Genomic DNA, 24,023 nt, shown 5'->3' with positions numbered 1-24,023 from the left:
CTGAAACAGCCGATGAATCCAAGGTCCACTACTGACGATGTGTCCCACGTTTTAAAATGATAATCTAGATCAGATCTCTAATCGCTAACCCTAACCAAGGAAGAAAAAATGGCAGATTAGCCTGGGTTAAAGACCGAAAGTCGAGGCGCACAACGATGTGTGCTGCTGGTAAAGTTTCTGGGCTTTCCTCTTAACAGCCATCCTTTAAGATTTTCTCCAGTTAAAGCAATGCATGATCAGGGACTGTAACATCTGGTCCTTTTACTGAATCAGAATTCCAGCCTCCTAATGTGAACTTTGACCCTTTGTGAAAGAGGACCATTATGAGTCTGTAAGCTTTGTTTGGAGACTCTGGATGATGTTGTCCATGTGCCATTGTTTAAGTTTCCAACACTGAGGCAGCATGCACACAAACATGTACCAACGAGACTAATTTTGCAAAGGAGGGAAAACGACATATTCAGACTTCTAGCAGGTTCCTTCAGCCTCTGGAAGGAGGAAATCTTTTTTGGACGTGTGCATCCTTTTCCCCTCCAGCTCCGCTGTCACATCCATACTTTCTCTGCCTCTGTTGCCGTGCACTTTGCTCAGACACTGTAGACACATCTGGCTTTAAGAAGAAACACAGCTGGATACTTTTTCCTCATCCTTTTACCCAATTACAAGAACCTCTCTGACACTGAAGAAATCAGCTCCCTGCAGAAATGTGACTGTTGCCCATGTGCATGTAGATAAATGACCAGACTGAAAACTGAGATCTGACTCACACCAGCCAGTTCACCAGTCTTCGCACTGAGCGTGTGTCCTGGCACCCAACTGCTGCTACAGACCAGAGCTTTTCTTTAAGGATCATTTTACTCAAACAACCACAAAAACACTCTTTCTACTCTCTAATGGTTTCTAGCTTTACAGAAAGCTTTTGTTTCATGCAAGTTTGAGATGCCCTCCTTTAATGCACTGCTCCACTCAAGTGTCTGTGTGGAAATGTGAACACAGACACTTGTGCACTTTTCCAAGTCAGTTGGTGGCTAGTGACAGAGGGGAAAACGTACATTTAACGATGCCAATTATTAGGTTGTTTTTTTTAACAAAGACATAAATAAGAAGAAAAAATGATAAACATTTGTGGAGAAGAGGATTCAGTGACGTGGAGGCGGTCTCAGACCAGGCCCTGATTAATCAGAGGTTTTTTAAGGCGGAACGCCGGCACATCGAGCAAACAGACTTAAATCCTACGTCCTTCAATGTCCTTCGATTCAGTAACCAGAGGAAAATGTTACACAGTGTTCAGACTGAAAGTGCCCCGGGCTTGTTTGAGCGGCAGTGTGCACAGGCATTCCCATATTAGCCCAACAATCCTCCTTATCTGCAGACACCGGCAGGAAGAGGAGAGGGGGGAGGGGCCCTCACACCCACTGAGAAACACATCTACAGTACCTGGTAAAAGTACTTGATATTTTGCTAGGAAAATGTTTTTATGTACATCCAGTATATAAAAGCAAAACAGAGTTTGCACGATTCCAATAAGCTCAAACGTCAATGTCTGGTTTAACCACCTTTATTCCTTAACTGCAGCTTTCTTGTAATGTAATGATCTCCAGGAACAGGTCTCCAGGTTTCTTGAAGGACATTCAAAGCTCTTCTTTGGATGTTTCTGCCTTTCGTGCTGTTCAGTGCCAGGATGATCCCACACTTCAGTAACACTGAGGTCTGCACTCTGAGGAGGTCAGTCCATGATGGAGCTCTGTGTGTGTTTCTGTGCAGGTTTGCTTTTGCTGCACTGCAGATGTGTTTGAGATCTCCAGCACTCCTGCCTGAAATGCAACACTAAACTACGACATGTGTTGGTCTCCACTCAGGACCTGTGTCCGGCCTTTGCTAGATTTGTTTTCCTGCTTCCTGACCACATGACCTTCACTCTTCGTCTTCTTTTGTCCTCCAGTTGTTTGGTTTCTTTAAATGCAGAACAAACAAGGCAAGCGGCACCAGCCCAGTTTACCTAAAAATCAACCTCAATGAAAATGTACCAAAGTTATTTCAAACACCGTTCAGTCATGAAGCTTCCTGCCTGTTTGCACGGATCCTTTACACTTGACTTAAACCCGATTAGGTACTGTAGCGTGTCTCCATTTCACAGGAGTGTCCGCACGCTTAACAAAGACTGGATGTTGTCAAGCTGAGGCTCTGCAGTTTGTTTGATAAACCTCTTGGTGGGAAGACTGATGGAGAGCAGAGTGTGAGGCAAGCTGTCGCTGACTCTAAGATCAGTTAAGAGCAGCAGTTTGTGTGTAACTTTGAGTTAAATTGACCTAAATGTCTAGCTCTTTGGAAGCAAAAAGACATGTAGCTCAAGATATTTGCACAGAACCAAAGACCAAAGTTTAAGGACTTCAAACTCTCCGCCAACTTCCTGCTCCTGCTGTCAAATAAATGGAGAAACAGAAGAACCTGAGAGTGTGATTTGGGAGAGCAGACTCTTTTCATTGCTTTCAGACATTCTGCATTTTGTTCCCACGATGAGCACCATGGGAAAAGGTTGAGATTCAGACTGTATGTGAACAGAAACATGTTTATTCCAAACAGAGCTCCCAAAGGTTTATGAAAAACTCGCCCGCAAGAATATCACCATTTTTCTTTCTTCCTTTAGTTTTTCTCTTTTCTATGACGTGTCCATCCACCATCGATATTACTGAGTCGTGGCTCGGATCGTTCAGCCTGCCCCTGGTGCTCACACCAGCATACATACATTTCATTTTGAAAGCGCAAACAAAGCATGTAGCATAGAAATATGAACACAAATCATTCAGATTGTGCTTTATTAGCTTTCAGCTGCACATGATGGGCACTGGCACATATTACAGAACATATCTCTGCTGATTCTCAGTCATGTGCCCATTATGTAAATCCACACTGCTTGCTATAAAACTGCCCTCGCATAAACATGCATTACTGCAATGATGGGTTTTAATATTCATGACCTAAAAATCATTTCTTTTATCAACTTTGCATTCCTGCAGTCACACAGCAGTCATATAAAGGTCATCACGTTTAGGCGTGGTTTCATGAGAACCTTTATTACAACAGTTAGGATGATGATGATGATGATGATGATGGTGTCCTTACATGTTTGATTTGGCAGAGTTTTACCCTGATGCAGCCCTATGAGGACACAATTCTGTATTTTGAGGACGGGGTTAGCTGCTGTGTTGTCAGCTAATGCTAACAAACTTGGTCAGAAGGTTGTATCACACACACATCAGCCACAAACTTTCAAACTTGTCAGCATCCAAATGGATGAAAAGAAAATGGCAGTACGGTTTCCACGAAGGAGAAAAACAAAAGCCATTTCATCATCATCGTCATTCTTTCTGTTATTAAGATGAGAGACTGAAAGGATCAACTCACATTTGGAGCAGCATCAGAAAAATATTATGTTTGTCATGTTAACAGGAATCTTTGTGTTACATCAACCGACGTCTTCAAATCCAACTTGATGATTTATTGGCCTTAGAACTAGAAACTATGATATTTATAAGTGTTCTGTGTGTTGTCAACATACAGAAAGAACCATGTAAACGTTTAAAATCTCATGTCACATTTGACCTCTGACCTCTCCTTTAGGTTGAATAGATTAACCTGGAGGTCAAAGTGATAATAAGTGACAGTAAGAAATCATATTTTATAATGGTATTACTTATATTTACATTAAATAGAAATTCTAAGTATCACTTTTGACCTCTGACCTCTTCTTCAAGATCAAATAAGGTCAAACTTTCATGAAAAATCTTTAATCTTTAAAACTATCTGCTGTACTGGCAACATGTAAGAAATGATACTGGTATATGGGGACTCGAAGTATCACATTATAGTTCGCATGCTGATATCACATCACATTTGACCTCTGACCTCTATAAAACCTGTGGTTACTGGAGGTTTCAAGCATTCTGAGTACGCAGGACCTCCACAGTCTGAGTGCATAAACCTTTTTCCCCTCGTTGGTGGTTCGGCTAATTACAGCAGCTGCCAGACCGACTCCGTCACACAAAAGAACATTTTGATTACATTTAATTTGAAACATTCACGTGTTTGGAAAACATGTGAAAGCTGTTCCTTCATAAAGTGACGGATACGAGATATTTTAACCTATCCAACTACCCACACCTGCTCCATACGGGGTATGCCAGCAGCTCCCGCCTCTGTCTCTGACAGATCCATTTCAGATACGCAAAACTTTGTTTTTCTTCATTTCCAGCCTCACAGCTTTGATTTAGAGCTTTCTGCACTGTCTGAGTTTAATATCTGCATAAAGACAGCTGGTTATGGATGCTTTGTTGCTCTGAGTTTAACTGTATAACATAATCTGAATACTAACACATAGATTACCTCCATCTTGTGTGTTTAAGATTCATAACTGCACAGTAAACACGATGCCGATCCAAGCCATCATCCACCCCCCTCCTCAGCCCCCGGGGGCTTCTCTGATGATGTGAGCCGTCGTTACAGATAATGGATTCTGACAACAACGTCCCTTTAACGCTCATGTTGAGCCAGTGATGGTGTTTGTGGACACATTTCACACCCTCTATACTGTAAACACATTTCCAGGGTCCCTGCAGAAGATGCTCTTACACCTCATTTATCGAGCTTTTGAATCATTTACTTGCCTTCAGAATGTCGTAACATAAAGTTTCCAGGAAGCTCAAGTCCTTGTGGGCAAGCTCGGATTTTACCAAGTTCTTAAATTCAGTTGTTTAGTACACGTTTCCGCAAAATAAGTACAGGTGCTAGCTCAAGTCATTCACGATTGTTTGGCAGACGCAGCACAAATAATCTCTCTTTTTTTTCCTTCCAGCGCTATTAAACCCAAATCTTACTCCCTGTTGTGCTCAGTTGTCCAATCAGCTTCATGTCCCATACATGCTGGTGGAAGATAAGCATGTTATTGTGTTATTGACTGACGTTTTGCATCTCTGTGTGGTTGGTTTTTTGTGGTCATTGCTGTGGAAATTTTGGGGATGTTCTGGGATCATTTTATCTCCTTGTAGTTTTTTAAACCAACTCTGAGACCTTTAGAAAAACAAATGTGATGTAATGAAAGTTTTGTGTGTGTCGCCCCCCGACCCACCAGGCCAACACACAATAACTGAGAAACAGTCACACAAGTAATACTTTAAAGGGGTTTTATTATTTAAGGCCTCCACAATTAACATTTGTAATAAAATGTGATTTTTTTTTTTGTTTATTAAATGTTATGAAAGAAAATACCTTAATTTCCCAGAGCTCAAATTCTCTCCTTCCAATTATTTCTCTGACAAATGGCAAGAATAATTTGCCGTTAATTTTCTGAGCATTTAATCAAACCCAGGTTTGGGTGCTGGCTCAGTCCTCTGAAATGTAGTCTTCCAGCTGCTGAAGCGAGTGCTCATCAGTCGGTCTTCTACTCTGAACTCTGACTTGAGTTCTTTCCAATGAGTACTTCCTGTCGGTGCAGCAGCAGTGCAGCATGGGAATGGTAGCAACACGTTACCACCTGGTGCTCCTCTCAGATCCACAGCTGAACACAAACAGGCCGATTCGGTCCCTGGAGTGTTGCTTCTTTCAGCTGCTGAAGGCCTAATGAGGCGGCAGCTCATTAAGACTGATGCAGTTTTGACGACTCTCAGATAATAAAGAATAAAGAGCAACATGTAAACGCGTTGATGTAAAAAAGAGGATTTTCTTTTTTATTCTGAAATGACTGAGAGTCAGACAGTGAAGCATTTCTATCACTGCGACACAAAAGTACGATAGAAGATCAAACGACATCACTGGAACATTTGACTCTTTTCATTCAGAAACCAGCAGAATCGGTCCCACAGAGAAAAGAAACACCAGTGGCCGATGAGCTCATTGCGTTAAAGCAGACAGTGTAAGTGTCCTGTGGGCTGAACAGTTAGGCTTTGTTTTTACTTTGTTTAGTCGGTGTGTGTTTAGCTTTGGGCTCCAGCACTACAGCACGTCTCGTTCACCCATTCACAAGCACATCCATCCCAGAACTCTTTGTCTATATTTAACTGATTTCTATCTAACTTTCAATAAACTGAGACCAAACAGCTTGTAGTGTACGAAGGCAAATATACACAGAGAACCAGGAGGTGTCGTCGCCCCTGAAATTCACACAAATTATCTCCAGTATTCTTTTAGAGAGCTGTTTATGAACAGCTTAGCATAAAGACAGGAAGCAGCTGCCCTCCCTGAGCCTGCTCCTGCCAGAGCTTTTTCCTGTTAAAAGGGAGGTTTTCCTTCCTACTGTCACCGAAGTACAAAGTCTGATCGTTGGGGTTATCATTGTGGGATATTTATCTTACAATATTGAGCGCTTTGTGGTGACTCCTGTTATGATTTGGCATCACATAAATAAAACTGAATTGAACAGACGGATGTAACGTGGCTCATTTTGGTGGAAGAAGAGCAGAAATGATAAAAATGTAAGATTGAAGCTAAAAAATAGATGAATGTGTTTAAAATCATCATCAGCTGTTTTCTTCTCCTCTTTTTGTGTTTTGATTGATTCTCTGATCTGCTGAACAAATGTTTTAACGGCACATGTCTGTGGATCTTTCACCTCGCCTTCTTCTTCTCTGTGTGTTATAAAAGCAGCTGTGTGTGTGTGTGTGTGTGTGTGTGTGTGTGTGTGTGTGTGTGCGCGCGCGTGCGCATGCATGCACGTGTGTTCATTACACCAGATCTGCCAACTCCAGTGTGAGAAAGCATAAATACAGCTTTCCTAATGACCCTGGTTACCGTGGCAACAGCATCCCATTGAGACAAATCTGACAGTGAAGTGAGTGGAGGAGGCGACAGAGATGGAGAGGCAGTGGGGTTACTGGGGAACGAAGGGGGGAGAAAGAGCAGGAGGGAGGACGGTGGTAGAGATTACATCTAAGAGACAAACACGAGGAAGGTGGAGGACGACTTCATGGAAAAACAGAGACTGAGAACAGATTAGATACATACGTTTTACTACATGCACTAGTTTTAATTTCAGACCTTTTCTTTTGCCACAGGAATCTGGTGCTTTCAGTTTTGAAGCGTGGGAAATAAGAGCTTTTATCAGTTCCTGACTCAGAGAACGAGGCTTTCCTGTAATATGTGCACACCAATAGAGACCCACACAGAGAGAGCTGCAGATAACTGGCTGCTGCTGTTTCTGGCAGTAATGCATGAGTGCAGCCACTGTATCAGATGAAGGAGGCAGCACCTCTAAATGCATTTATCAGGACAGAGAGTCTAATAAAAATCATGAGAACTGAAGAATCTTCAATAGATTTTTCTGTTTGTTTTGTTGCTGTTTTTTAAAGCAGTTACAGTTTTATGCAAGTGTATCAAAATGATCAGTGTGTAATATTAGCACTACTACAGAGTTTGTAAATGCAAGATGTAATTTTTTGGCACTTTTCTCCGGTTGTTGCTAGAAAGCATGATGAGTTGTGGTTGTAAGCACGGGGAGATTCTGTCCTTTAAATAATTATCTGTTGGTAAGTTTAGTTTAATATATATATATAATTAATGTAATAATTAATTACTCTTAAAATAAAAGAAATAAATCTAAGAGCCCCTCCTGCTTGAAATGAATTTCTTCTTTGGGTCGACTTCCATGTTAAACTCTCTAAGACTCATAACTGCATGTCTGAAGTTTCGACTGTAGCCAACGTATTTATGATAACATGAAGTATTTCTGATCCAAAGAACAAGCAAAAGCTTAATGTGAGTTATGCAGCTGGTTTCAGTTTGAGCATCTGCATTGTAAGTAAGCAGTTCGTCTGTGTCATACACCCACAGACGTCCATCCACAAACTACTGTTGTTTTTACCCACACAACAAATTCATTGTCACTGTTATGCAGATCAAACTAAACTGTCCCACTAAAACCCTCTCCTGGCTGCTCGAGTAAAACCTTCCTATTCCACAACTGCAGAGTTTCTTATAGGGGGACAGCATCAATCTTGTGTGTCTACACAAACAGAACAAGTTCTAGTGTTTTGTATGTGCAGCAACTTAAGACAGGGTTACTATAGAAGCAAGCAGGCTGAGAGGTTGTTGGAGAAGAGAGGGTGGGGATGTTCCAGAAAGGGGGGAGGAAAAAAAACGTGTCTGGAGATCAATTCAAAAATAAAATTAGTCAACAGGAAGTGAAGAAATTAGTCAAACACGCATTTAAAGTGGAGTCCTGGGAGTCCACATCTCCGAGGATCTCACCTGGACGACCAACTGCTCCAAGCTGGTCAAGAAGGCTCACCAGCGCCTCTTCTTCTTGAGGACTCTGAGGAAGAACCACCTGTCCTCAGACATCCTGGTGAACTTCTATCGCTGCACCATCGAGAGCATCCTGACCAACTGTATAACAGTCTGGTACGGGAACTGCTCTGCCTCGGACCGGAAGGCGTTGCAGAGGGTCGTGAAAACTGCCCAGCGCATCGCCGGAGCACCACTTCCTGCCATAAAAGACATCTACAGGAAGCGGTGTCTGAAAAGGGCTGGGAAAATCATCAAAGACCCCAGTCACCCATCACATGGACTCTTCACCCTCCTGCCCTCTGGGAGGCGCCACAGGAGCCTCCGGACTAAGACCACCAGGTACCGGAACAGCTTCTTCCCCACAGCTGTCAGACTCCTGAACTCTGCCTCCTGACATCTGACCCACGTTAAACTCATGGACTGAACATACACACACCCACAATGGACAACTGTACCCTCAAACACAATAATAACATGGACTGAACCACCACTCACAACCACCAGCACTTTATATACCTCTGTAGAAACTATCTACACCCTCACTTATCTTAACTGCACTACTGTATAGCTCTGTGTAAATAATCATTCTGTACATTCGATAATCTTTAATCCTACAACTGTTTACAACTTGCATAGTTCCCATTTCTGTATAGCTGTATATCTCAGATTCTGTAAAGTTATTTATTTCATATTCTGTATAGTTTTTCATATTTATATCCTGTTCATATCCTGTACATAGCTTGTACTCACTACAGCCTGTACATACTTATAGTTATAGAATATTCACAACATACTTCATACCGTGTACATTATAACATACCATAATAGACCCATTTCTGTAATATACTCACATATCTATATTATTGCTAATATATATTGTAATATATCTATATCACTAAAGCACTTCTGGATGGATGCAAACTGCATTTCGTTGCCCTGTACCTGTGCATGTGCAATGACAATAAAGTTGAATTCTATTCTATTCTATTCTACTCTAAAGTGAAGCAAAGCCAATACAGTAACAGATGTAAAGAGACATGGAACTGAGAGAGAACAAAAGAAGGCAGTGTGCATTTATGTGCATTTATGTGCATTTATGTGTATTTATGTGCATCTTCATCCAACTGTGAGTGTGGAAGGACTCGCTGTGTGGTTTCCTGACAGGCCGGGCATCGAGGAAATCAAATGAAATCAAAAAGAAATCAGAATAACAGCCGCCAGCTTCAGCACACACACCTGTACAGCTCTGCCAAGCCCTGACGGTAACACACACTTACACACCTTCTTTGATTTGCTCAGTTTGAGTCTGGACGTTTGATTTTCATTCAGACTTTGAGGGTTTTTTTCTTTCTGGCAGTCGTTTAGCTTCAGACAGACAGATGGAGCCTGAAGCCACGAGAGGGCCGTTCAAATGTTCGGAGGCAGTGTTGGACAAACCAGAGGCTGTGGCTGGCAGGCATGACTAATCGACAAATCAAACACCCATTCGCATTTGGGGTACAAATGGATTCCTTCCACAAAAGAGAAAAACATCAAAGTACAAATATAAACTTGAAGCAGTTGAAATGAAACCAGGAAGTGAAATGCAGACAATAAATCAAAGCAGGATGCTGACCTAATCGCTTGGTTACAGTAAATGCTACACAGCAAGTATTTGTATGAAATGGGGATTAATTTACTGAAGACCTCATTGGATTCAATTTAAATCTCAGGAGTTGACAAAGACGACTGTAAGAACAAAGAATGTGCACGTGGAACAGGAAACATCACTAACAGACTGGATTCCAGTGTTAGTGCTTTTATAGCCCAGGTAGGAGACGGGACTTTGGTTTAAATAATCATTTAATTAAAGGCTCCAAACTCTCACGGTTGCTTCTGGAAGAGACCCTTTGACCTTGAGATTACTTGTTAGTGTTGTATCAGTGAGGTTTGGCCAGCACCAACAGACTTTAATGATTTTAATTTAAAGTTACAGTCAGTAAATTGAAATTAACCCCAAGGTCAGACTCTGCGGAGCTAAAAAAGAAACAACAAAACCAAGAGCTCCATCTCTACAAGCCACAGTTAGCATGTTAAAGGTTAAAGGTCATGACAGTATGGTAAGAAACAGACTGAACAAATGTGGCTTGTATGGAAGGGTTGCAGGAGGAAGCCTCTTCTCTCTAAAATGAAGCTGGCACCTGAGCTTCATTTTTCAAAGCTGCATCAGAAAATAGCCACAAGACGTCTGAAACAATCATTCACTGACGTGTGTGCAAACATCGTTTCCCTGCACAAAGAAACAAGTGCAAACACAAAATTGCCATCAGACTCTTGAATCACCACCATGAGCCGGCTAGTAAATGAGACTCATTATGAACCAACAGCCTTCTGCATACTGCCATGCTCCCATTTCTCTACATAGGAAACACATTTACCTCCAGCTGAAGTGGAGGAAGTGGTGATGATGTTTCAGAGAGAAGCCGAGACCTCTAAGGCACGAAAAAAGGAGAAAGTTGGACGGAAGAAACTGAAACAATTTTGTCCAAAGAGGAAGCCTGAAAGGACAGCTTTTAAAAACAGGATGTAAAGGACAGTTGTCCAAGTTGTCCCACTGAGTTATAAATGATGTTTAGAAAGAAAGAAAGAAAAAGTGACACTGAAATAACAGAGCTTCTGATTATAATTTCTCCTGACACACTCACTGTGGCTCAAGTAAAAAAAAAAACATTTTGAAATTAAATTTGTGAACAAAATGGAAAACAAAAAAACAGAACACAAGAAAGAGGAACAAGAATAATAATAATAAACAAGAATAATGTTCTCCAGCATCTGTGGCATCAAATTAGACCATCGAGGAATCTTTAAATCACCTTCCCAACGATTGATTTAAACTAAAGCAGGTCATTTTGAGCACATCTGTAAACCTAAATCCATGAGTGTGCAGCAGGGAGAACAAACAAGTGAGCTGACAGATGAACGGACAATAAAAACACAGAGGTGGTTTCATCTCTGTACAACAACTTATGATCATTTTTCTCTGATGTAATAACGAAGACAATTTTCAGTCTGAGGTTGCTGTTGGCCAGAACGGTCGTTTCTTCATTTTAAACACATGAATAAAGCTACAGCTGGGTCCCACCTCATTTCTTTAGCAAACTGGATGTTTAGTTTTGTTCTAAGAAGAACGAAAAAAAGATTCGACCGTGATCACTCCACCAAGACCGGATCATGAACAAAAACACTTTATTCGGATGGGGAAGGTGTATAACACAGGAAGGTGGGCCTGTGTGTGTGTGTGTGTGTGTGTGTGTGTGTGTGTGTGTGTGTGTGTGTGTGTGTGTGTGTGTGTGTGTGTGTGTGTGTGTGTGTTGGGGGTTGCAGAAGTCTTGTAACTCCCTGAGAGCTCAGATCAATCAGGCCAACACTGTTCTATAATGAATGTGAATCCCAGGTGTGTGTCTGTGTGTTTCTCCTAAGGTGACCTAGTGGAGGCAGCAATGATGTCTAACAATCATCGAGACGGCAGGAAAGCACAACCCTCAGAGGAGTTTGTGCGTGTGTGTGTGTGTGTGTGTGTGTGTGTGTGTGTGTGTGTGTGTGTGTGTGTGTGTGTGTGTGTGTGTGTGTGTGTGTGTGTGACAGACAGAGAGAGAAGTCAGTCAGGTCTTACTGTGACTCTGTGAACATTGCTACCACAATATAAAGTTTAATACAGCAACAGAAGCCGAGCTGCTGCTTTATGACCAAAGATTCAGACTCACTGCTGTAAAATATTTACCTCCATTAGAACTGTGTGGATGCCCTGATAAACAGGCCTGTGTGCCACAGAGAGGGAGCCTGTGTCTGCTGGCCGTGTGGTGTCAGTGTGGTGTCATCTGTGAAATTAGAGACCTGTGCATAACAAATCATCTCATCGCATTTTGAAACTGCCTGTGAGAAGCTGGAGACATTTCTGCTCCAAACCCACCGTGCAGGCTGATCACTCTGCATTCCTTCACACATAACTGTTTGTCTACAGAACACGTTTCCTCCACCTTCTGGAAACATATAGAGTCTATAGAAGCAGTATAAAAGACGTCCTCATCGACCACATTTGGACTATAAACAGCCTGTACACGGAGGTCCTACAGACGTCAGCACTCGATGTTCAGTAGATGTTGAAAAAAAGGCGTCGTCAGGCCTTAGAGAACAAACCCTTCAGAGGACCAAAATTGTACATCCAAAAATGACTTATTAAAGATGTCACTCTGACGTTACTTTGCTCGGTGGGTATTTCCAAGCCACAAATGAGCTGTAATCTCTGCAGCATGTCCTGTATCTGGACATGTCCAAAAACACCTCATGCATCCTCATCAGAGTCCACAGCTCAGCTGGTCCTTTCAGTGCAGAGGAGGAGCAGCTCTACTCTTAGCTCCTCCCGAATCACCGAGCTTCTAAGTGGAGGACGTTCATCCAGCCACTTAAATCCTTTATCTTGTTCTTCACTTTACCACACACACCTCACACACACAGAAGCAGATCTGCCAGTAAATCAACAACTTTGTTTTTTCTGCTTCTCTCTCCCTCCACTCAAGAACAAGTAACAGTACACGGTGCACACTTTTCCAGGGAGGCTGAGTAGTGTGATCTCCTTGATGTTAGAGGACATCCTTTGCCATCCAAGCCTGCTAGTCCTTCCTCCCTGCAGCTGTCAGACTGTACAATCAAAACTGCTCCCAACAAACATAGATGTTGACATCAGTGCTGTAACAACTTCTGCTGTTAGAACTTGCACATTACTTTTCTCAGTTTATATACACTAACTTACTGGAAGTCACATGTCTACTTTTTAATCCACAGATGCAATCACACAATCTGCACTTTTCTAATTATTCATTAAACTATTTAAACACCGTTCAGTATCCTGCTCTGTTTGCACTCTACAACCTGGGTTTGCCACCTATCTGTACTCTAATTGTAATAACTGTACAGTACTGTTTTGGTAACTATTGTCCATGATGTAAATATGTAAAAATTGTGTTTCTGTTCTGTTTGTATATGTGTGTTTTTGCTGCTGATACAACCAAATTTCCCCAAAGGATTATTCTATTCTATTCTATTCTATTCTATTCCACAGGAACTACCCCAGACCTTCGCACAGTGCTGTAGAGGTGAGTCTGGCAGTACAATCCCACATCCACTCACAGGGATCTGCCACAGAGGGCGGTGACTACGTCAGTGAACTCACCTGCGCTGATTAATGATGGTAACATGAAAAATATGTATGAGAGAAATCCTTCAGCATTTAATCTTGAAATCTGTGATGTTAGTTTCTCACAAAGATGAGAATCATATGGCCAGTTTATAACTAACAGCACAGATTCTTATTCAGTTTAACTGAAGGGACTGGTTCTTCCTTTAAAATGGGAGTTTTTCCTTCCCACTCTTGCCAAGTGCTTACTCACACGGGGTTGTTTGATTGTTGGGCTTTTTCCTGTATTATTGTAGGATGTACTAGTTCATGCATTTATTACTTCCAGGCTGGACGACTGTAATTCATTATTATCAGGATGTCCTAAAAACTCACTGAAAAGCCTTCAGCTGATCCAAAATGCTGCAGCAAGGGTCCTGACAGGGACTAGAAAGAGAGAGCAGATTTCTCCTGTTTTGGCTTCCTGTTAAATCCAGAATCCAAAATCCTGCTCCTCACATACAAGGTCTTAAATAATCAGGCCCCATCTGATCTTAATGACCTTGTAGTACCATATCACTCTATTAGAGCACTTCGTTCTCGCTCTGCAGGCCTACTTGTTGTTCCTAGAGTATTTAAAAGTCCACTCCCTTAGTTATGCTGCAATAGACGTAGGCTGCTGGGGGATTCCCATGATGCATTGAGTTTTTCTTCTTCAGTCTCTATGTGTTAACAGACCTCTCTGCATTGAATCATATCTGTTATTATCCTCTGTCTCTCTTCCACAGCATGTCTTTATCCTGTCCTCCTTCTCTCACCCCAACCAATCACAGCAGATGGCCCCGCCCCTCCCTGAGCCTGGTTCTGCTGGAGGTTTCTTCCTGTTAAAAGGGAGTTTTTCCTTCCCACTGTCGCCAAAGTGCTGCTCATAGGGGGTCATATGATTGTTGGGTTTTTCTCTGTATCTATTATTATAGGATATACTGTACAATATAAAGCTCCTTGAGGTGACTGGTGTTGTGATTTAGTGCCATACATATAACTGAATCGATTTGAATCTCCACATTATGAATTAAGTTACTCTTTGTAAAACATTTTGTGCCTGAGTTCAGGTTCCTGTTCAGTATTTATTCTCTATCTGTGTGTGTGTGTGTGTGTGTGTGTGTGTGTGTGTGTGTGTGTGTGTGTGTGTGTGTGTGTGTGTGTGTGTGTGTGTGTGTGTGTGTGTGTGTGTGTGTGTGCCTTATTTTAACCAATTAGAATTTCAGCTGCAGTAACCACGTGTGTTCATGTATATTTCATGTTGTGTCACTGACTTCATTCATTCTGACTGAGCTCTGCTCCATGTGTAACATTTTCACACATGCTCACTTTAACTCTCTGTGTTCAAAGGAGCCAGTTATGTTCACTCTGACGTTTACCCTGTTAGCTAGCTAAGTAAAAGAAACAACTCTTTGAATAATACAGTGCAGTTCAGTAGAGCTACTCACTCCTAAACACTTGTTCATAGCTTGTTGGTATTTGACTCTATACAGTTCTCAAAGTTGGAAAGTAAAAGCTAAGTTTATGTAAATATTAAATTCTTTCATCACTGAATGAGCACAACAACAAGTTAATGAAGTTTTCACCCAGAATCTAATCTTTTGCCAACGAAATCCTTTCAGTACATATTTTAAATTACATATTACGTATTTCATTGTTTTATTATGCTTTGTAGTTTTAAGCACTCTGTATAAGGTAAGAATAAAGATAGGCAGTATATAAACTGGACTTTACAAAGTACAACAAACCTGCTTGACTAAAATGAGACAGATGTAGGAGCAGTGATGTAAGAAGAAAAGTCTGACTCGTTTCAGCACCATGGACAGCTCCAGTCATGACTTAGAACCACAGACAACAAACATTTACTTCAATACAGCTCGTTCCTCTGGAAAACTATTGAACTCACAATATCCTGTTCATCAGGAGTCAGGTCTAAAGAAACTTACCCATTTTATTTTATTTTGCTTTTATTCTCAGGAGAGCACTCTTCAATGTCATTTACACTGGTTATCGTATCATTGTAAACTTGTAATAAACTGGACTTTGTGCTGTTTATTATGCAATTATATAAAAACAATATGTGCTGCTATGGAGTTATGGTGAGTGAAATTCCCATTATTAGTATGTCTGTTTGTTTCATGAGTACTTCTTGCCAGTTGTTTTAGCTATCGTCAGACAACCCAAATACGCCCAAGAAAACAGCAACCAAAACTGTAATGTTAAAGTTTGAAAAGAGTCTTTGTGAATGGAAAACATCAGAGGTTTCATTTATCTTTTAAACTGTAATAAAATTCAGCTGTCTTGTGAGGTAAATCTGGAGTCATGAACTGGTTGTTTCATTCCTGAAAAATAAATAATCCTCATAACATGATCAATGAAGTGCCAACAGAATTAGGATTCATTTGAGAGAAATGCTAAAAAAGCAAATTACAAGGACAGAATCAGATTATGTTTCCACAAATGCGCTGAAAGCTGAGTCTCTCGTGACTTTCAGCCTCCACTGGACAGAATAACACCGCGACCTTTACAGAGTAACTGGACCGAGCTGCAGTGATGAATGGTGCCACGCTTTGTATCAACACACACAAACACACAGTCTTTACTCAACCTTCGTTTCTCTCTCCGAAACCAAAGCTGATGAATTCACATTCTCCACCTCGCCTCTCGGCTGTGAGCGCTCATGAATCCTAAATCCATCTGCATTTATTTTTATCTCCTTCTTTAATCTTTGGACTTTATCCCACTGCACGGTTCAAAGGCAAACACCAAACTTTTGCTCTGCCTCAGTTCTTTAATAACTGGTATTTCTTTGCAAGCTTCACCGTTCAGATGATACACATCCGTATCTGAAATGAGCCATTCTGATGTCCTTTTTTAACTTTCTTCTGATTGGCTGCCCCTCAAAAATGCTTACATCATAAAATAAACTGAGCATTTTTAGCAGCTTAAGCTTCAGCCACCAGCACTCAGATTTCTTACCTGGAACATGATCCTGTACTGCTCCTCTGGACGTTTGACCACGCACATGTTGCAGCCCATGATGGCGTCTCGGTCTGTCTGTCCTCTTGATCTGAATCTCTGTCGTCTGTTCTCTGTCACCGCAGGTCCCTCAGGAAACAGCTGCCAGTCCGTATCGATAATCCAGCTTGTCTGTCTGACCTTTGACCTCCAAATCTGATGTGTCCGGGTCAGTGTTCGCGATCTTGCTTGTTTAACCTTTTTTAATCACCCACTGACCGTTGGCCTAAAATGAGGTTCCAAACTGACATCAAATCATCAGGTTTGAGCCAAAACGAAGTGAAATCTTTATTCTGTGATGAAGATCGTGCATCTAAAAAGTTTTATTCTTGTTCTTTGTGTTAACCATAAGGCTGCGAGGAAATCTGTCAAGAAATGTATCAAAAAATGATTCAAATTTATGCTGATTTATTTCAAACAGGTAAAAGCTGTATAGCAGATCTGTGCTTGTTCTTCAAACTCAGTCAGTTTTTAGACAAATATGCACCAAAGTAGGGTACTTGTAGTTTTTATACAGTAAAGTGAGATTTCCACTTCATCTGAGAAGCCCCAGAAGTGTCTCCAAACATGTGCAGCTCCTTTTATCAGCTCAAAGTCACAAGTTCTCTTTCAAAGACAAGAAAGGGAAACCCCAGCTGAGAGTCAAGCTGAGTTTGCGTCGTGTCCTCTTTTCTGCTCTAAAGACAAAAGTAAAACCCACTTCTCTGTTTCTCACTGTTTCCCACTCACAAGCAGAAATAATGATGAAACGAAGACAAAAGCAGCACAAACGCCGTTCGGCTCCGTTTTTGTCGTAAAAAGGCTGCGTTCTGTTGCTCCTTGCAGTAAACAGCTTTTATCTGGCGTCCTGCGGCCAGCGAGGAGGCGAGACACTTTTCATCAAAATTAATTTTTATTCATGCACGGTAGATTGTTTCAGCCCTACAGGGGGAAAGAGGAGGAGGAGGAGGAGGAGGAGGAGGAAGGCGATCTCCGGTTTGTGCTTGAAACTGTTAACATGAAAAATCAGTTCAGTTTGTTTAAGCAAAAATGAACAGCGGCTGAATCTCTCCTGATGGAAGGATGAAGTCCGAGTGCTGGTTCACGGCTCCCACAGGGAGAGTGTACACATGTGCTTACAGCATCATTCAGCTGTAGTCTCAGTGCAAATATCAAATAGTTTAAATCAACTTAAGCTTCACTTTGTTGGATGTTTGCAGCAGAAACGGTTTGATTTTTTCTTGCACTGAATATTTTATCTTTATGACCAAACAAATTGCTTCTCTCTCTGTTTTGAATAAATTTGGTAGCTTCTGCGAGAGTGATGAATAAAAACAGAATAGATCCAAATCGTGGTGCTTTTAAAAAATGATGAGCGCAGGAAAGCTGATGGAGAAGAAAGTGACTGCAAATTGTGTGTTTTCAGCTTCTGTTTAGAGTAAATGTAACAGCTGAAAGTTTATAGACGACAAACTTCAAACTCAGTGAAGGATGACGTTTGTGTGATCTCTGTTGGTTTGGTTAAATAAAGTGTGTGTTCCTGCAAACAGGAAGGAAAAGGTTCTTAGCTTAAAAAATTCTTTTTCCTGCTTTTCCAAAATGGGTTAAATCTGAGCCTCTAATCAAACACAAACTCTCCAGCTAAATGTTAGTTTGTGTGTCTCCTGAGGTGCGTCCTGAGGTGGAATTGAGGCCTGTGACGGTTAATAAGAACTGAAGAAAAGAACTCTTCTCCCGGTTGTAAACTGTTTTCAGTTCGCTTCAATAATTCATGTGAACATCAGTGAGCGTTTAGAGCGACGTTCCTTCTCCCCCAATCTGACTCTAACAGGCTGCTGGCTTGTGTCAGAAATTTTGAAATATTGTAAAAACGCCAAGAGCTTCAATAAAAGATTGGAACCGTTTCTTGATGAGAGAGGATCAAGAGCTCTCAATAATTCATCTGAGGGTTTGAATCACCACAAGAAATAAGAAGCCCGCGGCTCCTCTGTAAACATTGTCCAAAAGTCGAGCTGATCGTGTCTGTGCAGAAGTAAAAGAACTTTCTTTTTCTTTTGAAACCGCCAGCATCTGTTTCTACTGTTTCAACTTTAAAATGTGGTTTTATACCCAAACCGCTCACCTAACAAACCAAACAAGAGATTTGTTTTTTACTTTACGTATCAAAGTTTGTGCGTTTGTGTTTTTTGAAAGGTTGGTTGTGTTTAGAGCTGAATGCTTTGAGCACTGTGGCATTAATGATGCGTTTGTAGGGTCAGAAAGGAGAAGCAGCATTTGTGCTTTTAGCAGTGACTCCACATTTCAGCCTCTCCTCTCTGAATCCAGCGTTTCCATCTAAAGTGTTACGTTTGCACTCAGCTTTGATGTGTGCAGATGGAAAATGCTCCCATGTTATATCAGTAAATCTGTCATTTTTGTGCACTTTTGGCCACTTTTGTGTGTCTACTATAAAGTTTAAAAATACATTTCCTGCTGGTTCACTAACGGCTCACATCGGTCTCTGCCACGTGCACTTTGCGTCTCTCAGTTTATGTCTGTGTGTTTTAATATCCAGTTGAATATCACATGTTGTTTCCTCCTTGAGCCTGATTTCAGTCCTTTTTGCTGTTCCTCCCTCAGAAAATCTAAATTTAGCTGCAAAGTCTTGAAGCACATTTAGTTTTGCAAACTATTTTATTGTGTTAAAGAGCTGAAGTTTCTTCAAAGACAAACCTGTGAGCTCCAAAATGATCTGATGATGAATATTTACTGACAGGTGTTTCCTGTGCCTGCATGTTTCTGTGTAAAAGGTTGTTTTATAAATCAGCGCTTTGCAGTTTCTGAATCTTTTCCTTCACTTTTTCATTCTAAGTAAAGATTTATTGCTCACTTGCTGCTCGGGGCTGTTTAACTTTTCTCCTTTTGCATGTTGGTTTTTTGCAGAGAACAGCGTCTCCCTCCGGTTTTATCACCGCCCACCTCGCCCACAGACGGTCCTCGATTAGCCTGCAGAAAGATGACAGACAGGATCGACTCTCTGCAGAAGCACATTCAGCCTGTATCACCTGCTGCTTCTGTCACCGAGCATCAGTTATCTGGCTTTATCAGAGTCTACCTGCGCCTCTCTGCACCTGTTATCTGTCATCAGCACCTGTTTTATGCACCCTGATCCAGCACAGGATTCCTGTCAGACGTCTCAGAGGGAAAAGGAGCAAAAGACATGCACCCAGACAAAGAGAGAGGATTAAAAAAGTGTGTTCACAGGAAACAAACAGAGGGAGAGAAAAACTGCAGCGTGAAAGGCGTTTAAATGGAGAGACGCTATTCTGGGAATTTCTCAAAATCCCTTTTTGACACTTTGTTTTTCAGTTACGTGCGTCTAATTCAGCAAATGACCCAAGGCTGCTGGATCTGTATTTTCCAAATGTGCCACTAAACAGAAAATTACACGAATTATTTTCCTCAGTCGATGAAATTTCCAGTGTTTAGGTCACCACACTGAATTCCAAGTATCTTTAAATCTTTGTCGACCAGAAAGAAAAATCAATTTGTGAACTCCTCAATCCCCAAAAATCCTCCTCCAGGTGAGATAATCCACACAGGTGAAGACCGGCTTTGTTTCAGCAAACTTCAGCCTCAAACAGTCGCCCTCTGTCTGCCATGAAGCTGACTTTATCTCCGCGTAATCTCCCCAAAAAATCCTCCTCCAGGAGCAGCCGGCAGGTTTTCTGAGAGGAGCTAGACCCTGAGAGTACCGGCCTTCTCTCCTTTCTCCTCCTCTATTCTTTCATCCTTTGATTTCCTCTGCTGCTCCGTCATTTCTCTACAGAGGTTAAATCCGGCTTAGTCTCGCTCCTGGACACAGAGATGCAGAAAAACAGAGAGAAAGAGGTTCTTGAATGAGCACATGAACACACACAGGCTTGGTTTTTGCTCATTTCTCTGAATTTCTATGAATTTGTTCTTTGTCCTTCTGCTCAGAGCAACGAATAGACTCACATGTCTGCAGCCAAAAGCTGATCTCGCTGCTCAAAATCTTTTAATCTTTTCCATTTTAAGCTTTTTGTTTTTGTTCGAATGTCATTGAGTTTTTTGCCCTGCGAGAGATTATCAGTGCAGCTGACCTTTCAGACCCACAGACATGCTCATCCTGTCAGTTATTATCAGGAATCAATCCAGTGAAAATATGTCAACCTTTAAACTTCAAATCGAACTGAAAGGTAAATCTGTGCGATCGGACTGTTAAAGCAGAAAACTGTCACAAAACAACCACAATCCTGTTTTCTCGCAGCATTTGTAGGTATAGCTCTGTTCTGACACCCCGCCCTTTCATTTCACTCTAACCTCAGAAAGCCAAACATCAGATATGACACCGATTCAGTCAGACAGTGTGAAAGGGTGGGGGTGGGTTCCAAAGTGGTTTGCAGATGAACAGCAGCTAACGCTGACATTTCATACTAATGTTGCTACAAAGTATTTTACCTAAGAAGAGGTTTATCCACGACATGAGACCACTCACTGCTCATCAGCTCACAGCTGTTGGTGAGAGCAGGAATGCAGATCGACCATAAAAGATTTTAAATGGTGGGGATTTTTTTTTCAAGGCAGAAAGCGTGATTTGGAAATCACTGAATAAATCAACAGTAAATCAGTAAACACTGAATAAAATTTACCAACAATGTTCAGGCTCAGTTTGTCAAATTGCAAGATTTGTGGATTTGTGGATCTGTCTTTAACTTGAAGGATCAAAAACTGAAGTTCAGTCATGCAAAACTACCGACTCTGACATTCTGGGAGAAATCGAGAAAATAATCAGTCGATCAAATAAGATCATGAAGAATGTTTCATCTCAGCTTTGTTAAAGCATCCCAGTTATAAAAGACAATTTACTGCACTGGAATATCAGAAAATAAGACTTTCATAGATAAAATATTTAGGAATTGAAACTGCAGATGGATAAGAAGATGATTTTTTAAGTTCAGCTTTACAAGAAGAAGTAAAATTCAGAAACTCCAAAGCCCCCCCTGGAAGAAAAAGCAAATCTAAACAGGATTTAGCCAAAGTGATTTCATTTTAAATCTCATTTAAAGAATATTTCCAGCTGCACCTTTCCAGATGTTTTGGGAACCGTCCACTCCTTGATTTCCCCGGGGAATCAGTCGCCTTCTCCTCCCACAGAAGGTGATCCTGAAGTGGGTAAAACCGGCACACTTGTGTCCCCACCTGCTCGTCTTCCTTCTGCTTTCTTCCAAATTAAAACAGATTTGTGGCGTTTCCCTCCCAGTCTGAGCGGCCGTGGCTCTCTACAGACGGATGAAAAGGAGCCGGCGGTGCATCAGGAATCAGCAGAGATCTGCAGCTCTCTGCTCGCCGCTCTCTCTTCTTCTGCAGCATCCTCCCCACGCTGGAACAACAGCAGCCTCCGTGGCGGTGCAGCCAGCCAATAACCTGCAGCGGGCAATTAATTTTCCCCTCCACGATGCCTCTTTCCTCCTCCTCTGCTTCTCCCTCCCACCTGCTCTGTCCGCCCTCCCATCTTTCCTTTTTTTTCGTCTCTTCTTCTTATTGTTCTTCACCTGTTCATTTATCTCTCTGACATTCAACTCTTACTCAGCGTACATGCATGTAAACATTTTTCGTGTTGTCTTTGCGGTTAAAAGAACACCGAGCAGACTGTTATCTGCATGTGCATGCTGTTTGTCAGGAGGAATCCTCTTATCTTCAAAATGTCAACTTTAACAGTTTAAACCAGCAGGAACATTTGAGTTTTATACGGCCAGCTTCTTCCTCCTGCAGAGGACGGTCAATGTGTCAGACGAAAAAAATCACAGTAAAGAACACAGCAGGCATGTGTGGGGGGTTTCAGACCCACTGATAGCAGCCAGAATACACTAGTGTATTTATCCCATATTTACAATAAATCTTCTAGTTTAAACAGTTAAGCAGTCTGCAACCAAACACATCTGTAAGTAGAACTTATTTTCTTTATTATTCTTACTTTCTGTCCTACGTGTCTTAGTCCAGCAGACTCTGTGAAACACTCAGTTCATCTCCTGCATCTCAGTCTCTGACTGTCAGTACAGATGCCCCACCCACCTGCTCGTCAAACCCTCTGATGCTGAGGGGCAGCCAATCAGAAGAAAGTGGTCTTAAATGTGGGAGGATTTAAAACAGCTGATTTAGGACCGAGGATGATTTATGATTCAAAATGAAGACAACAGTACACCGATTACTGTGCACATACAAACACACCAGACAGACACGGGTATAAATTGGTTCCAGTCCAATAAACCAGTAACCCCATTAGCCTTAACAGAAGGCAATTTAATGGTATTAATTAATTCTCTGTAAAAAGTAATTCAGGTCATAATTTATGCACATAAACACCCAAAAAGACAAATGACACAGCAGCAGAAGTAGTCTGCATCAGTCTGATGACGTCCTCACTGATCACACCAACAGTTAGGTCAAGGCTCTCTACACTGTACATAGACAGAATTAGCAGTGGGGAGGAAGAACTCCCCTTTAGCAGGAACACACCTCCAGCAGCACCAGGCTCAGTGGGGCGCAGCCATCTGCCTTGTGGGCTGAAGGCAAGCAGAGGAGAGAAGAGGATGAAGTCCTGGGGAACAGCAGGGGATGAGCCTCGGCTCGGTTTATATTCTTCCCTGAGGTCAGATCATTTGTGAGAATAATATTAATTTCCAGTGTTTCTCTGGATCACATGTATGTTGGTGTCCCTGGTGTAGGCGTGTGCATGATGCTGGCACAGATGTAGCCCTGTGATCATCAGCCATTCACCGTCTTCTCCTCTCTATCTGCACAGCATAAGAAATCATTTAGTTCTGTGAGTCTCGAGGGATCTGTGTCATTAACGTGACACAAAAGCGGAGTTGGAGACTTTCTTGACTGATAACCTTGTTAGATGTGAGATAACACGTGTACACGGTTTCCCTTTGGTTTGGGGTTCGAGGTCTCTCATTCGTCCACCTTGTGCTTTATTGTGAAACACAGACTCTTGCTGCTGTTTGTCGTTCTGAGAGTTGCTGAAATCTATTTTCAGCTGAGATTTATCAGATTCTCCTTTACTCCCCTGATTATCCATGCCCTGCCTGAAGTGGCAGTTTGAGAAGAAATGATTGGGAGAAAGAAGCCAAGTCCATATTGTGCACATATTCCTGATTCCAAATGAATCCTCTGCAACACAAAACGTCCTCCGTTCAACTTCCTGATCACATTCCAGTTTATGATCCCGCTGCTTCTCTAATGCCACAAAGTTTAGATTTTTAGCAAAACTTCGAGCTTCTGCCCTTTGAGCTTAGTGAAATCATCACTTTTTTGTTGCTATTTTTAATGTTCCCGAGGCTTTTTTAAATAATTTCATCTCAGCTGCAGAGGAGGAATAAAAACCATGAAACCCGAATTTCTCAAGTCCTCAATCTCTCTCATTTTCTTCTGTCTTTGTCTTCATTTCCTTCCTCTCGTCTTTGTTACCACGGCAGCCTGCTTTCCTTTTACTGAGTGTGTGTGCGGTGAAAAAGAGAGAAACATGGTGACAGCAGAAGAAAGGAAGGAG

The 24,023-nt window shown here is 41.7% G+C and overlaps 1 protein-coding gene across 3 annotated transcripts in view; it reads right to left on the bottom strand.

Moving 5' to 3' along the window:
- Window positions 1-21,832, bottom strand: part of LOC146645901 (PDZ domain-containing protein 4-like) — a 51,771-nt gene extending 29,939 nt beyond the window's left edge. For all 3 annotated transcript variants that reach the window (XM_085393303.1, XM_085393305.1, XM_085393304.1), the window contains exons 1-2: window positions 21,555-21,832; window positions 16,451-20,302 (exon numbers count right to left, since the gene is read on the bottom strand). In XM_085393303.1, the coding sequence (XP_085249429.1) occupies window positions 16,451-16,510 (60 nt within the window). In that variant the 5' untranslated portion in view covers window positions 16,511-20,302; window positions 21,555-21,832. The remainder of the gene's footprint in view (window positions 1-16,450; window positions 20,303-21,554) is intronic.
- Window positions 21,833-24,023: the final 2,191 nt, after the last annotated feature.

Source organism: Rhamphochromis longiceps, linkage group LG20 (assembly GCF_057381845.1).
Source record: "Rhamphochromis longiceps isolate RC_006_pf linkage group LG20, R_longiceps_female_GT1.1, whole genome shotgun sequence".
In the NCBI taxonomy this organism is placed as follows: domain Eukaryota; kingdom Metazoa; phylum Chordata; class Actinopteri; order Cichliformes; family Cichlidae; genus Rhamphochromis; species Rhamphochromis longiceps.
Note: the sequence above shows the minus strand (reverse complement) of the source record. Positions and strands in the feature narration are given on the sequence as shown.